The 18,265-nt window shown below is 29.3% G+C and overlaps 1 protein-coding gene across 1 annotated transcript in view; it reads right to left on the reverse strand.

Annotated features, from left to right (window-relative positions):
- The window catches only part of LOC124530588 (glutamate synthase [NADH], amyloplastic), a 48,840-nt gene extending 31,547 nt beyond the window's left edge, over nt 1-17,293 (reverse strand). The window contains exons 1-3 of the mRNA XM_047104818.1: nt 17,027-17,293; nt 15,865-15,974; nt 14,533-14,663 (exon numbers count right to left, since the gene is read on the reverse strand). Of these exons, the coding sequence (XP_046960774.1) occupies nt 14,533-14,663; nt 15,865-15,972 (239 nt within the window). The 5' untranslated portion in view covers nt 15,973-15,974; nt 17,027-17,293. The remainder of the gene's footprint in view (nt 1-14,532; nt 14,664-15,864; nt 15,975-17,026) is intronic.
- Between the last annotated feature and the right edge of the window lie 972 nt (nt 17,294-18,265).

Genomic DNA, 18,265 nt, shown 5'->3' on the forward strand with positions numbered 1-18,265 from the left:
CATTACAGTAGATTAGATTATTTTCTCAAAGATATTATTTTAAGGTTGTATATTTTTTTATAGCAACATTCAGTTTTCATACACCCACAAACCGTTGAGTCGTGGACAGATATAAAGCGCCAGTACTGAAATAGCTGACGATCTTAGCCAAAGGTCAGAGTTGAGTAAAGCAATTCTCACAAATAGACACGGTTTGTTTTAATTAACATAAATATTACTCCATTTTACGTTCACGTGATTTATATAGTTCAAAGACCTCAAAGATAAACTGTTAAAATACCTGCAGTCGACTTATTATAAATATATGATTAGCGATTTAATTATAATTATACAAAACAATGAAGGTAACAAAAAAATTATTACAAAAGAATGTAAAAACCTCAATTATTGCGTTTTTTTTAAACTCCTTAATTTGGAATAAAATAATACCAAAACCTACTTAAGAAGATATTATAAATAAAATTTTAACAAAAAGAAAAACCGACTTCAAACAAAACTCTATTTTAAAACAAATGAATATGCACTAAAAAGTATTAAAAATAATTGCGTATTCAACATATTTTTTAGAGTCCTCCTACGTAAAATGAAATTAAAAATATTAGACTACTTAAAAGTCGATTTACGTTTATATAACGTAGTTATAGTTATTGTTATATTTGGAGCCGGTGATAGCGGATTTTAATGCGGTTCATTTTAATATATAGTGTGATTCAAGGGGAAAATTAGTGTATATAATACATGAACAATATAGTAAAGAAACACTGATAATTTTAGAAGTTAGCGATGTGATGTCGTAAATAAACAAATTCTGTAGTATATTTATAGTATCAGTATTGCACCCGTGCGAAGCCGGGGTGGGTAGCTAGTTGATTATAATATTCGACTATGATAATTACATAAACATAACCACATAACGGAAGGTGACTCAAATATCCAAATAACCTATAATAAGTTTCGACCGAGTATCGCTAACGTGCTCCTCAGAATTGTTCTGTTCACTTCCGTTCCGTTACTTTGTCATGGATCCTATGCTCAGAACCTTACCAAACTTTCACCAAACTACCCTTGAAGTATATATTTTATAATAAAAAAAGAATTATCAAAATTGGTTAACGTGATTTTCAGTTATTCACCTATTTGTCGCGCATATACATAATGCAAATTTAAGACTTATGTCATTTTCATACGGATACCATCATCGAAAATAAATAAAATTAAAATGGGACCCCACGGGAAGCACAACTTTTCAAAGAAAAAAAAAATATCAAAATCGGTCCACCCAGTAAAAAGTTATGAGGTAACAAACATAAAAAAAAAAAAAAAAAAAATACAGACGCATTGATAACCTCCTACTTTTTGAAGTCGGTTGAAAACGACTAAATAACATACAACGTGTAGCTTAAACAGAACGTTTAACAACATTTATCTTCTAAAAGGTTTTCATGAGGGAAGATAATTTTGTTAATATTAACAAAATTAGATGATTCGTCATTTCCGATATTAGAAAATGTATATCGAAATGTTTGCAAGGAAGTCCGTACTTTTACGGAAGGCAAGATATCCCCAGTAAAGCGTTTTGGAAATTCATCATTCAAGCTTATTTTAGGCTTGAGTTTATCTATAAAGGTCAGTCGTTAAAACTAATAATTTAGAGAAATTAAAGGATTTTAAGGAGTTAAAATTGGGGAATTTTGAAATTTATTTTCAACATTTATTTATTTATATCATTTATTATTATTTTTTAATTCGGAAAGCAGAACAGGTAATTCACATGTCTCGAACTCATCTTATATTGTGCCGCCAAAGAGAAATACTGAATATTGTTGTTCAGGTTTGTAATAGTATAAAACAAAATCGCTCTCTGATTCTATCTGTATCACTGTTTTTTTCCTTCTAAGCCACTCAATAGATTATGATATGCAGTGTGTTATCGGAGAATCTAATTTTGTACTGTGAACATATTTTGATACATGTTTCATAAATAAATTAGGAATCAAACCAATTTTGAAATACTTACATAAATAATATAAAATTAATATACTTAATATTTTATAGTCAGTGTACTTATTAAATCTAAATTTCACCCGTTCGTATCATAATGAAGTATGAGAATGTCATGTATGATGTCATTATCTCATAGGAACTATTCCATTTCCCTTGATAAAACGTATAATATGATATTTATTTCGCCTATATTTTTATATTATATTTTAGGGGCTCTAATAAAATCCATTACGTGGTTTGGTTTTTGACTAATTTTAAAATCATATTAAAATAAAAGCCCTATTTTAAATATCGAACTGTCCATTAAAGCGTCTTACGTTTCGAAGTCTAAAATCAAACTTTTGATTTTCGGAATTTGAAAATATTTGGATTCTTCTATATAATTATCTATATTTGTAAAACAAGTCTTGAATACAAACGTTCTAATTTATTTTACGAGTAATTACATTTTTATTAAAAAAAATAGCAGATCGTTTCTAATTGCAAACAAGCAAGTTATATTATATATTATTATAGATACGTATAATAAAACATGAAAAATTTTAGTACACACGACGAAAATTGTGCATATATAACACATAGGCATCGTATTGGCGGACGAATGAATTCCTCACACGGGCATTTGCCGGTAATATTTCATAGCGTAAGCATGATAAGATTTGGCTGTGATGCATAACGAGCAATGATTCATGTACGCATCAGTGTGGGTCGCAAATACCAACGAAGAAAGTTAACCAACCTAAAACTTAATAATATCGCATTAATTTTATTTTGTAGTTGTCTTATATGTCATATTAGTATTAGTCTTCTATTCGTATCTTATGTAATGGATCCTATAATGAGAAATTATACGATTCTAAGTGGAAGCGTCAAAAGGTATCATCTACCATTTATGGGTAGTACAAAATGCTTCCAGACACTATGTCTACTTGTTAACATCAACGCTGTTAGGTTGTTAAATTATTGACGAAATTTACATCATATGTTTTTTATTCTATGCATACTAAACTAAAAGTTTCGATCATCGTCAAACTATCAACGATAATAAGAAAAGTTAGAAATAAATGCTTGCATTTATATTTATACAAAAATCTACATAGTGCAACAGTACCAATATGTACCCATTCCTGACGTAAGCAAATTGATTCCAAGTCTTATTAAATAATGTAGGACAATTTGCACCGTTGCACTTACAACGTCGCATATAAAACCTAATGAAGAGCGATACCTCCTAGGCTTTATTGATTGCATTAGTCTCTGTAACGAATCGAAATCACGTGCATGCCTCGTGTTCGTAACAATTTTATCTTTATTGCACCCTTGTATTATTATATTACGTTACAACTGACTTATCTCGTTCGTACTCAATATATTTTATTTAATATATACATGACATTGCGTTTACGTTTATTATGATATACATTGACATAATAATTTATTTATAAAATAATATAATATATACTTAGCATATATAGGTATGTTTATTTATATTTATGGCTTACGTACGGTTAATATAAAATATAGATTGGTATTATTTATGAAAAATGGACATAATAACAGCCTACTATCCATTAAACTTTAATTATAAAGTATGAGTTGAATGACCTTGAATCTTATCTGTAGGGATACAGTTTATTGAGAAACCGAAATTAACATATTATTTATTACAATTGACTTTTCCATATTATAATGATCGTTTTCACTTCAAAGTGCAATATGAAAAATCTTTTGTTTATTGACGTTATCTTAATCATCATCTGCGGATATCGTTTGTCGATAATCGCAAGACGAGATAAGTAATAATTTATTTGCAATAAAGTTTGTAATTCCATCAATACATTGACGATACGCGATAAGATATCGATAATGTATTGATTGAATGATTGCTTATTGATTGAAATTTATTAATTATAATCGTCGTTACGGCAGCTTTGTAAATAATCATATAATACCTTAATACTATTATAAATTAGAATGTTTGGATGTGTCTGAGCAAATAAATTGCACTTATATTCGTGCGTGATTTATACTAATGTATTTACATAGAGTATAATTAATTAAAATAAATATTATAGTAACGACTTGATTAAAACAGTCATAAGAATGTATGTCATAATTTAAAAAAATATATTGAATTTTTTTTATTCAAAACGATGTAATAATTCCATATAGTATGTGCAACACAACAAGCATTAGGTTGCATGTATTTAGATGTACATATTTAAAACAATTCTTGTAAAATATAAACAGGCTCTATGAACGTGACCGTAATATACCTACAATAAGTATATTGGCCAAAAAATATTATCTCTGATCTCCCACGAATCCGCCGCGTGTAAGCTTGGTCCTTATCACGCAATATCTCTAATCTATATATATTATCTTTACACGGCTCCCTACACTAATAATCATAAATTACAACGCAGCTGTTTCTCTGATCTCATTTGTATATAAAATGCATATTATGTTAGTACGATTGAAGCTAATGGGCGACAATTGATTTCATGCAAAAGTACAACGGGATAAATGTATTTCTGGTAACTTAATTATGATATTACATATTTTCCTTTAAATAGAAGTTATTTATAGGCGTAACATTACTTATTTTATTGACGGTAATAATTTAACATCAAGAACGAATTTGTGTTACATAGACTATATTAAAAAAAAAAAACCAAATCATTATCATAACTTATAAATTATAACATATGACTGCCCGTCTGTGCACATATGACGCGACAATCTTTGAGTGATGAATCTTGGCATGGATATAGCTATAGATATAAAATTGTTCTAAAAATTCCTGAGATATTATATTGCTTCGAAGCGATTTATGTTGACACTTACTAATTATATCGTGGATCTAAGCCTACCCTTATTCGATTGTTACCGATGCATGACCATGCCTACAAAATGCTATTCAAGAAAGAAGGGGATTCACAGGAATGTGGAACACAGCGTCTCGTTTCACACAGATCGATTTGGCGACAGAGGGTTTGCATCGTAATTTATGCTTCACATCACAAACCATAAAGCTAATGGTTCCCTTGGTGTTGCATTATTAAGTATATAAATAATTACGAGACAGACAATATTTCTATTAGATACTTCAAATCGCTTTAAATTATTTTCTGGGAGGAGGATGTAATTCTTTGTCTAAAGTAAATTACCAATAATATTTTTAATTTTTCTCTAAACATTGTACAAAGACGTGAAATGTAACTCAAACGAAACACACGTTAGTTTGTAGTCAAGTAAGTTAGCTTCCCCTTAGTTATCTTAATAAAATAATTCAAAATAAAAATAAAAGATGTCCTACAAATTGCATGTACTGTACTACATAATTGCACTACATTACATGAAATATAGACTATGGAGATCGGTTACTCTATAATAGAGATTTATTTTAATCGTAGTCATTTGTTAAAAATGTCTAGTCATCAATTAAAAATGGTTATAATCATTATTTGATAATTAAGCTTATCTTATACTGTTTACTATTTGAACAAGTGTTGTCATCTGATGAGCGAACTATTCATTGACGCATGTTGTTTAATCAAAAAATAAACTACTCTAAGGAAATATTAAAAATCGTGATGATGGAAATTATTAATAAAATAAGATAATCATATCAATTACCAATTCGAATGTCTAAAAATTATAAAAACTTACTACAAAATTATAACAAGGCACACGGCAATAATATTTTATAGCCATGAACATTCAAACCGATGCTAGTATAAATAATAAGGAATTAGTAGAAATTGTATGTAATCTGGTAAAGATCGTACAAATAAAGTGCCTACTTGTGTTTTTCGACCTTGACAATGTAATGAAACAATCAATATTATGAACAAGTCATTGCATCTACTTTAACAATCTTCGTAAACGTTAGATGGAGTTTATACTAGAATGATAAATAAATTCTAGTTCAGGGTCGTTTTTGTTACGCATGACCGCAAAATCCATAAAATTCGGCATCAATACCTATATGTTTTCTTACATTCAAGCTTTAAAATTAAACAGGTCGCTGGTCGGTTAAATTAAAAACCGAATACATTTGTATCTACCAAATCTTGCAGAGGGTAGTATACTAAGTAGAGTATTTGACTATTCACACGCTATTACACGCTAGTAATGCATTTTGTATAATTACATAAGCTAGTGTTTTAGGATAATATTATTTCTTTACAGAATTCTATCTTTTAGGGTTCCGTACCTCTAAAGGAATAACGGAAACCCTATAGGATCATTTTGCTGTCCGTCTGATCTTCTGTCAAAATCTTGGGAACGCCTATCGATTAAAACGATATACTCAGGTCCAATGTCGCTTGAAACTGTGAACATTAAAACTCTTAAGTTGACATAAAAAAACGATACGGCCGCTTATGCCGCAAAAAACGTACACTTCGACGCTCTCAAGTAAATTGGATTTATTTGACATCAAAGTTAATTTTGAAAAAAGAACTAATTCGTAATTATGTAGTATGTAATACGTACTTACGTACCTACTTTATTTCTTTCAGGATCAAATAAATCTTATAGAGACACGAAGAAAAACCAGAGTACTAGTAATTAATATTAATTTGATGTACCATGTTATTGAAATAACACTTGTTCTGTTAACTCTTTAAATTATTTCTACATAACAATCTCACGTATTTCGTTTTTTTTTTAAACAATCTTATTTCCCCTGTGATCAAAGTCTGTATAATCGAGTTACACCAGAACAACGTCTGCACATGATTTCCTGAACGAACGCGTAGTGATAAACCATTCTTTGAGTATTACGTTGTGTCTAACGACTAAAAATCGAATAATCAAATAAGGTGCCCATTTAAACGAGTCCTTAGTAAAGGTCTTTGTAACTTGAAAAGGCAATTAATGACTTATGTAACAAAGTAGAATTTAATTTCCATAAAATACCTTAACTATACTCTTTTATAAAAGCGAAAGTAATAATTGAAAATAATTCAATGACAAGAAATAAAATTATAATTATAAATCATGCGTGAATTAGAACGAAAAAAATGAAATATATATAATATAAAACCGTTAAGAAAGAGACAGCAAAAATGAGAATGAAAAGGAAAGGTATCCTTACGTGACGATTTCTGCGAGTTCACTCTATTGTAAGTCGCGTCAAAGAGCCGCGTTCCAATATTACTTTATATTACGATCTGCGTTCCAGTTCCACCCGCTTTAAAATTAGACTATTGACGTGACAAGCGTGCATTGCATGTTCTTGACGTTCAGTAAATAAATAATATAACCCAGTATTAATCTGTTCATAACTAGTTTTCACAACGCTAAGGCAAAAGTATCTGAGAGAAACAACAAATAACATTGTTTGCACACTCGTATCTCAGACACGAGTCGGTTTGAACCTGAAGCTTGGAGTGTTATGAACGAATACAAAAACAAACATAGATTTAATCCATCATTACAATATTTCGATTCCATTATGTATGCTAATATTAATAGTAGCTCGGTGTGTGTATCCGTGGCTCAGCTTTTGTATTGTATCGATGTTGCCTTGTCAACAATCTCCCATGAATGTTCTAACATTGTATTTTATCGGATTTTTTTATGGATTTCGAGAGTACACGTACTTTAGAAATACACAACATTTTTTGGAAAATATCTAAATATCTTACTTCAATACAGAATATTATTATTTTTTGAGCCATAAGTATATTTATCTTTTATTCATCATTTAACATATAAAAGGCGATAGCACGCATGTCCATTAATGAGATTGAAATTGCTTTTATTTTTACAATATTTTTAGTCTTTGGCAAATAATTGCGCGTTTCTGGATTTTTGTGTTATATATAATGTACCTATACTCATAAATAATCCTATCACGAACTGAATCATCCTTTCTGGTCTATTTCTTGGATGTATTTATATAACAATTAAAACATAATAAACAATCAGTATTGGAATTAGATTATCAATGCTTACCAGATAACAATTTATAATTCAAAACAATTACTGTTACATTTCCTGAAAGATTCCGCAGGGACTATAGTTGCGTCTTACGTGCAACTATAGAAATTACATTAGTACTAACAATGGTATAGAATTGTAAATATACATATCTTCGAATTCATATAGGCTATTGAATATTATTTTGTTCCGGCTTTTGTATAGCTGTTAATATCTAGAGTAGTTGATTACGTTTCATCTCGTCCCCACTTCACACTATCTGTGAATACAGCTCTTAGCGATAATAAGTATGATTAGGAGTATCTTAAGTTAATTTACTTATCGTTTAGATTACAAGTTTAAACAAATATTTATCGATATACTTAAAATACTGTCAATTTAGACATTATTGTATTTATTCATATCGATATATTTTATACTATGATTACATTTAGTACTAGTGTACTTTTACAGTTCTTCGAAGTCTAAACGTTTTTTAGTGCATTATCTTTTTGGGGAGCTTGATTACGTTAATACATAACATTATTGCCCTTATAATAATTTTTATTATTTTTTCCAGGAATTAAGAGTTGCCATAAAAAGTAACAAATATAAAACCCAGTTGTAATACTTCAAAAACTTGTAGTAAGAAGTAAATTGATTTATAAATGTAATGTATGTAATGTAAAATTAAATCTTACATATTTGTTTATATTTAAAAAGAATACAATTAATATAACAAAATAACTTCGAAAATAAATGTTTATAATATACATTAAAATAAGTACTACGTATATAATGACTTAGTGGTGATGACAAGAATGCATTTATTTCCCCTTGAATAGCAATTCCAATCCTCTAGATGAAAAATGAACCTACTACTATGAGATAATGAACTCGTGGAGGCAATAAGATGGGGTGTTATTTTATTCAGCATTTTTTTAATACCATATTACTCGAAGATACCCTTGGAAGCGTTATTTGTTATAAAACTTACGGACATAGCCGAAAGGACTGATCAAATATTATCTTTTATATTTTTTAATAATATGTTTTTAATTTGGCAATAAAGAAAAATCATCGCATCGCAGATTGAATATCGATTAATATTAAAAACTAATGTCAAAACTTAATTTTTGGGACACACTTTTAAGAATGAATGTTCATCTAGCTAATTTTCATTATGTCTCCTGCAGAGGTTGTAATGTCATGTCACTTTGTTTATCTGGAATCGTATAAATGTTCATTCAATAGCTAACAAAGTATAGCAAAGAATATTTTCTATAGCTCCAATAAGTTGTACAAAAAAGATCTTCGAAACAAAAACGTTTATCGTTCATGCTTCTGGCTAGATTCTTTATAGACAGAGAGCGTTTGATAAAATAAGAACTAATTGAATGAGCTGGGATGTAGTTTTCTTGTAAGTATTTTTCAGTCTAATTCACATCTGCAATATATAGTTTTGGCACAAAATCTTTCCACATAAACGTTATGCACTTAACTAAAATGGATGTACGATCATAAATCACAATCTAGTATAGAATATAAATAGTATTCAATCTTATGTTGAAAACTGATGTTCTTCTTAAAATGAAACTTAGATATAATATTTGTTCTCCCGTTATCATTAATTGCTTGTTTATAATAAGTCTGTATGAATGAAACATTGTCGTTGATTACAATGGATTTCGTGCTCGGTAAAATAGCATACTGCGATTTCTCACATTCTAAAATGAAATACATTCGAAAATGAAAATGCAGAGGATACCTAGAAAAGCTTAACTTATAATTATTCGACCAAGATTTCGGGGGACGCTAAGGCCACCATCTTGAAAAGAGGGGTATAATCTGTTTTGTCGGCTAAAAACTCGGCTATCCGATGAGATTCTAAAATTCTTACGAGAACCTTTTTTGTAGCTTTTTTTGTGCTCTACAATTAATAAAAAATGAACTTGTTAGTTTCAATTTCATTTTTTTGACTTTTTTCCGACGTAATAACTGGACTAATTTGTTAGAAAAAAATCTGGTGATAATAGAAAACTACTAAGGATCTGAGTGTTCGCTTTGTCCAATATCCAGATTATCATACGTATTGTTGTTAAATATGTATATTAACTATTGAAATAGATTTTCATATATATTATGTAGATGAATATCTAATACTTTAGAAAAAGAGACCTTGAATCATATTGTTACGGATGTCGCTGATAGCAAACGTAGCAGCAAGCCGTTAATACTTAAGATAGAACATTTACTATTGACTCTGAGAATATAAGTTACAAAAACAATAATAATATAACAATATGTTTGTTAATTTTGATTACATAGTTATCAAGTGTTATGATGCCCATACACAGAAAATTTTTGATTCTTAATAAGAAAATACTAAGGAAATTTCATTTTTAAAGATGGAATGGGTAAGTGCAAAGATACATTTCGATGATAAGTTGAAAGTACAATTATACAATCTTACACGAATGAGTATCGTGAGCTGAATTTAGAATAAGAATATCGTCAGTTTCAAATATCAAATAAAAATAGAGTACCTACATCTTCAATCCCAAAGATACCAGAGACAAAACAAGAGTACCTATATTTAGTAGAGAATGCGTATTGAATACCCTAAGGACTTATAAATACTACTAATATTGGTATTAATACGCGTCCTTCAATTAATGTATAGATTGTAAATGCAAACTCAATTAGTAGCTGAGAAATAGGTAATTAAACGAGCACGATATGGACAGGGTTACTGATGGTAATGTAAGCAAGCAATACGCGGCAGAAAACGTATTTAATACTAAAGCATATTTTACAACATCATAATAAAATATTCTTATTGTTTTAGAGGAGATTATTATGATTATGTTAAACTTTTTAATTATGAAATAATTAATATAATTATTTTGCTATACTCAGGTATGTAAATCTAATCTTTCTTTGGATTGATGATGATAAGGAAATTATTACAATTTAAAAAAAAAGAATTACTCAAACGTTAAAATAAATAATTGAGCCACGATTAGCGGCCAGTAACGTGATAATAAAAATCAATCAATATATTGATTGATTAATGTTCATACATTAACATACTTTCTTAAACACGTCTGAGATACTAACGTCCAAAATAATAAGTGTCGTCTTATGATAAACATAATATATAAACGATTTTGGCTACATATTTATCTACCACATATTCTGACCAATAAATTCTCAAAGTTTACTTCGGAGACGTGTAAAATTAATTTCGTATGTACTCGTAGATCAATTGTCAGCGATCAGTTGAGCTGTATTGAAGTTGATATGCTATAGCGTCACATAGTCGCTAGTTACAATAATTGAATAATATAAAAACAATATTGAAAAGAAATATTTGTTCGCAAACATTTATTTCCTATATAGAATCTAAATAGTGATTGGTTATATCTTAAACAGATGTACCGACGTCTATTTTTATACAACTGCATAGTCAAAATGAAGAGCGATCGGTTAATCAGTCAACTGCGTAGTCACGAGTCGCAATACATTATTACCATTGCTATTATCTACTTACAGTGGCACACAGTGGGTCAGACGACAATCGTTTTGATTGAGCAGGGGCGAGTGTTCCGATTCGAGTTTCATCAACTGAACTTTGATCAAATATTACGAGCCTATTCTTACGACCATTTTCAACTTTGTATTCATATTAAAGAAATAAACAAGCACTTAGACCAGAATACAAATTGAAAACCTACTTCACTGTTAATATTTTTAAGTAATTATTATGTACATACAACAACAACAGCCTGTAAATTTCCACTGCTGGGCTAAAGGCCTCCTCTCCCTTTGAGGAGAAGGTTTGGAACATATTCCACATATTATGTAAATATTACTTATGTAAATGAATACTTAAAGCACCGAATTAAAAACTTGCATTTGCATGCTAAGTACTGGATATATTCCGAAACTCGCTACAAAAGATGAACGTATAATTTCAGTAAGTGATTTGTGTTATTCTCATAGTAATTACAGACATTAAAGAAATACGAATCATTTTTATGAATTATTACAAAATTTATGAGTGAGATACGAAGTGATTTCCCATAGAAATAAAATATACAATAAGTACAGCGAGGCGTTCATTTAATATACAAAACTCGTTCCTACCAGTCAATAAATTAGCAGATACATACGATTACACAATTGAAAATAATTCTACAAAAACTATCGTTAAACAAACCTCCTTATTAGCACTAATTAGTCTAAAATATAATATTATCAGCTTTACTTGTTTTCAAGGACTACGAATTGTTTATAAGAATCCTACATCTCATGATTAATTTGTTTGCATTAATTTTACCCCCTTAAAAGGCTATTATTAGTGCTTAAAAGGTGATTACGATAAGATAGCAGTGTGAGCTATCGGTGATCTTAACATAAAATATTTAGGACATGTATGTTCAATTAAAAAATTGTCGGTTAAAATTTCAGTTACTATCATTTTGCAATGTTTGTCATTTTATAAATTGTACGAATGGTGGTAAAAGTTGGTGGATGTTATTTAATCAACGAATAAAAAAATGATATATACTCGTAAATAAAAAATAAAAAAATATATTTATTTTTACATAAAATATCCATTGCTCTATGTTATTTTAACATTAATATATTCCTTGAGCCAAATTCATTTAATGTTACTTAACATAAAATCTTTATATACTCGATTTTTCTAACCTATTTTCAGTTACATACCGTCACTAACTTATTAGCACATGATTTTATGTGCAAAATTTCTTGATTACTCATACTTTGTCAGATTATCAGATAACGCTTCTTAAAATTACTTTTACCGGCGGAAACCGGATAAAACTGAGCGGATCTATGATACGCTACAAGCATCCGATTATAATGCTTGTCAAATATACTGAGGTTATGGTGGTGTTTAACATGTCATTATTGATATTTAAAAGTATACAATCATAGCACAAATTAATCATACGTTAGCTTATTAAATAATTCGGTTGGCAGAAAACCAAACAAATAATAATAATATTATATTAATTATTAATCAGATGATCACTTCGCTGTGAGTTTTTTTCTTTAAAACAATTTTAATGCGATGATAGTCGAATAATAATAATTACAAATATTAATACAAATAAGAAAATATAATACGTCTATGTTGAATAAAGTTATTTGTATGTAAAATAAAGGTATTATAAACAAGGAGGATATATATTTATTTGCTTATATAAAAACATAATGCTTATTTATACACGTGATAACGACATGTATAATATACATTTGGTAAACCGCAAGCCACGGCTAACTACATCATCTGATTACAGAACGGCGTAGCTGATACTAATACCGTATACATTAAGTGTAGGAATATTAAATTATTGTTTTATTATATTGAACGTGTTTTATAACCAACTGATTAAATAAAATATTATAAATCTTATAATACTCAAAGAACTATTTGCATTGAATTACAAAGTGCAATTTATTTCTAAGACTTTGCGATTAATGATAATAATAATGTGAATTAATATAACTAATTAACTCAAAACAGATACGCAAGAATAATGCTAGCATAAAACAATATATAAGATTATATATGGTTTGATCTCCATTTTGACGTCCTTAATCTCTGGTTTGACTAAATATAATTTAATACCAAATTAAAATTAATTCCAATTAAAAAGAGCTGGCGTTTGCAGACCTTAATTAAATAAGATAGGTACTTAAGATTATACGACACGCAATTCTGTATTTCTTTTAACGGTGAATTAAAAGGATTAATTATATAAGTTTCAAGCTAAACCTGCAGTTTTACAGGCGCGCAATTTATGAAACTTTGGCTATGGTACAACCAACAATTCCGATTTTACCCTCTCGAAGTGTGAATAAAAATAACCTTTAGTGCTTTCCCCGCACTCAAACTACCTCCATACTAAATTTCATCTAAATCGGTTCAGCAGTTTAAGAAAGAGGTAACAACAGAGTTACTTACGCACCTATAATATTAGTACTGATGTTCAACTATTTATTCAATAGCAAGAACTCTATCAAATGCCATTAAAAATTATAAATAAAAAATAGGCCTTATTGGGCACTATGGTTTGAAGTCATGACCTTTAATCCAATTCAATGCCTTCTTCAGACTGCAGCTGACGAATCGATTTCCGTCAAGCATTGGCAGAATGCCAAGTAAAGTGATCCCATTGTTGCCTTTAATTGGCAATCGGCCAGTGTTTTCTACATGAGATATAATTTTCACACCACAATATGATTGGTGCACTATGAGTATTGAGTTTTACATCAACTACATCCGTCAATTAGTACAATTTATTTTTGATTAGCTTTGATTTTGATGCGAAACACGAACGAATTATCGCGTGAAATGAAAAACCTCAAGGCCTTTTATTCAAAATGTTTGTTTTACTACCCCATCAATAATCGATTAGTTTTTGCTAATATAATCGTTACGGTTTTAAGTGTTAATTTCAGTTTTATATGAAATTCAAGATCGTTAAAACATCTTTGTAAAAATGTTGCTGTAAATCGTCTTCATTTAATTTATCACAGTCGTATTTTATAACAATTACTTACCTAAGCTGAGCGCAATAGTATTGATGCGGGATAGCAGTCAGTACTCCAGCGCCGTCTCCGGTATCGTTGTCGCATGCGCACGCGCCTCGATGCTCCATACGTTTTGCAAGAGTTTCAGCATCGCGGACGATCTAGAGACAAAAGACGTTCGAAGGTGTTTCTTTACAGAGCCAAGTTACGCATGTATGTTTTTTAACAAAAATATATAAAAATAAAATGAGATAATAAATACGATAATACCAATGAACAGTTAAATGGTCATATATATTCAAGATAAATAAACCGAAACTATTTCATAATGATTACGTGTTTTACTTTTTAACTAAGATAATAAAGAGTTTGAAATAGTCCAAATGACCAAACGAAGGCTATTTTGGTTTGTAATCAATTTACAACAATTCCAATCCAAATGATATATCCCTGGATGTAAGAAGCAGACTGTGTCCATGTTATACGTCATCCAGGTTAAATATAACAAATATGAAATGTTATGACCACTTGTAATAATATTTCATTATCAGTATGTCGTCGCCACGACGCCACCAATGTTGTTATTTCAATGTCAAATACACATGCTAATAACATAACGTAGAACTAGACTCTAATTAGAATGTCGTACAAGAAAACTATATCTTTATAGGCAAATAAGTTGTCTTTGAATTTATTAACAGTTGGAATAATATGATGTGTGTAGTAACTATAAGGTCTTATACCAAATGGTCTATAATATTGAGCACATGTCTACTGGTACTCCTAAAATATAACTTATTGTATATTCTTCAATTTAGTTAATAAGGCCAAAAACATACAAAAATACATGTAGTAATAATCAGAAAATGATAATTAACTTATCCTTAATTATTTACATGTTTTAGAATTGGCATGATGCAATAATTTGCAAATTATGTCAACAGAGACAAATGAATGGATTAGTTTGACATAAATAATATATTATGGAATATCATTTATTGCAGACCGATCACATAATTAGACAAAAACTAAATAATTCTTACAACACAAAATGAGTACAATACAATATTTCTTTGTGGTAGCTCATTATAATATGAAATAGTTCCTATTATCAGCATGATATGTGAAACTTTAATAACTAATTAAAGTATTCCTTGAATCTTGGTGTACTTAAAGTATTTGACCTTGACTTTGACCTTCGACAGATTAAAATGAAGGCTTTTAAGAAACTTTTACTAGGCTCATCAGAACAGAATAGATTCTATTCATTTCTAAGGGTGAGTCTTGATAAGCTCTTCTTTATGGAAATGTTTGTATACTTTAATGTCAATTTAGCATGATGTAACAAATAAAGTTACTTACTTTATGAGAACGTTTGCCATCAATAGCAACCACAAAACCAACACCACATGCCTCGTGCTCGTTCTGGGGGTCGTACAAGCCTTGCTTGGGCGGCCCTTCCCACTCCATACCTGATGAAGATCATTTATTAGAATTATTAACGACTAATATCTTATCACACGCTGGTTATCGCAGTAGGTTAATAAAAATATGCTATAGAATAGAAATTGATGGTAGGTTATGGTGGTGGTACATGTCTATGTTTAAAGTTACATGACACAGTTATGAAGATATTTGTTTGTGTATTACTAAGTATTAAGTTAAAGCTACTTATAAACATTGTCACCTTGGCCTACAAACCATTGATATCAGAGTTCAAGACAGTTTTTAAAAGAATATGGGATCAACTTGACAACTTCTATAATTAATTTGTTTTAGGTAGTGTTCATTTTTGAGTTATTATGTCATAAAACTGAGATAATTTTGGTTGGTGTTAAAACAAAATTTCTTCTTCTTCTATTACAATGCAAATCCACTATATCTATTAATCACCTGCTAGTATGAGAATTATTTATAAAGGTAGAAACTAAAAGCTTATTCTTTAATTACAAACAAATTAACGTATCCAATATGAAATAAATTTAGCAATTATTTTATTATTGTTAATATAATTTCCTTAAAACCGTCCATTAACTTCATATAGCATTTAATTTTGATGTTAAATACAATATTTATACTATAGCTTTATCATATAAATTATACATATTAAATGCGTAAGAGATTAAACAAAAACAAATGGATTTTACCTTAATATTCTGAAATTGGAAATTAAGGAAAAGCAAAGCTCCCAGGCTCGATAAGGTTTTTTTTATACTTTCAAAGGTATTTATTATAAATATATGTTGATTTTGTTTTTATTTATCTAGTAAATGAATACTTAAAAAACTACGCAGTTGTTATTGTAAAATAATACGTAACCGTCGCCTGGGAAATGCTCATCCGAGAGGGTACGAGATCAACTAGCTATGTGTAAAGGAATTTCTAATTATAAATTTTTATTAATTTTTTAGCTATCGACAGTCGAAGATGAAGTTACCACGTATGCACTACACGTGGACTGTTCATTTGTCTGATCAGGGAGAAAGAAATTATTGCAAACTGCACCGTACTGCGTATACTGTACCTCAAAGTGATTTCTATTGAAATATGAAACTGTGATGATCGTGTGTACCACCACTACGCAAAGTTCGTTATTTAACGGGAAATATCTGAATTACAGTCAGAAGCACAATAGTTCAATTCAGTCAATTTAACCGAGATACTAAAAAGCCGGCGATTCGTAGTGACCCTTAGCAGTCGACTACAACAGCCGGTGGTACGCGATAGACTGAATTGAATGAGTCACTGAGTGAATGTTCCTTCCATTGAATAATTCTGTAGCAGTATGAGAACGAAATAGAATGAACAAAAAAATCGTATGTGTTGCTATAGTATAAATTTATTTTGCCTTGACGATATTTTTTGCAATAAAAACACCAACATAATAATATTTTCAGATAAATCTGGTATTTTAACAACCGATTATAAATGATTATTATATATAAATTTTATAGCTTAGCAATTTTAATATTTAATTTTTTTTTGTTTAATAATGTATGTAACATTAGGAACAATAATCATTCATTGATAATGTTTCAATTTACTGCATCAATAAACTTCAAAAATTTGGACCAATGAAATTAGGGTATTCATAATGTTTGAAAAAGTACTTCAAAATCTTGACGTTCCCAAGAGGAAACCTCAAAAATATATTTCGACGATTTTGACGATTTCTTGCTATAAAATTAAATAAAGTTCTAAACCTTTTTTTTCGCAAAAACGCTATCAGTTTATTTTTATTTTGGTTGCGACATATTGATAAAAACATTATTTTTGTATATACGACTGGCTCTCATTCAACGCTAACAGCTATAAATATTTGATGTGAGTACTAATACTTGGTGAAGTGATTCTACAAATTCTAGCACTGTAACTCCAGAAAAGATGTCAAAGTGCCAGATGATATAGAAATTATAATCTTTGCCTGATGCCGTACCATGGTGTAAACTAATAATTATGAAGTAAAGTATAATAAAATAATAAAGCGCTTTTATGATTTCAAATCAAAATATTTATGCATTTAATTTTTATCAATAGTCATCATTTATTTTCGCTATCGAAACAGATGACGAAATTTATAATCTTATTTAGAAAAATAATAGTTTATCATTATCTACGAGAAGTGCTTTCACTTTGATATCCTTTGCTCGCATTGATATCCTTTGATATTATATATTTATTATTGTTATTACATGTATTACTTATTTATTCCGAAATCAAATGTTTTTTTTATTTTTTATTATGTAGACATTATGTCGTTATG

The sequence above is a fragment of the Vanessa cardui genome, chromosome 6 (assembly GCF_905220365.1).
Source record: "Vanessa cardui chromosome 6, ilVanCard2.1, whole genome shotgun sequence".
In the NCBI taxonomy this organism is placed as follows: Eukaryota; Metazoa; Arthropoda; class Insecta; order Lepidoptera; family Nymphalidae; genus Vanessa; species Vanessa cardui.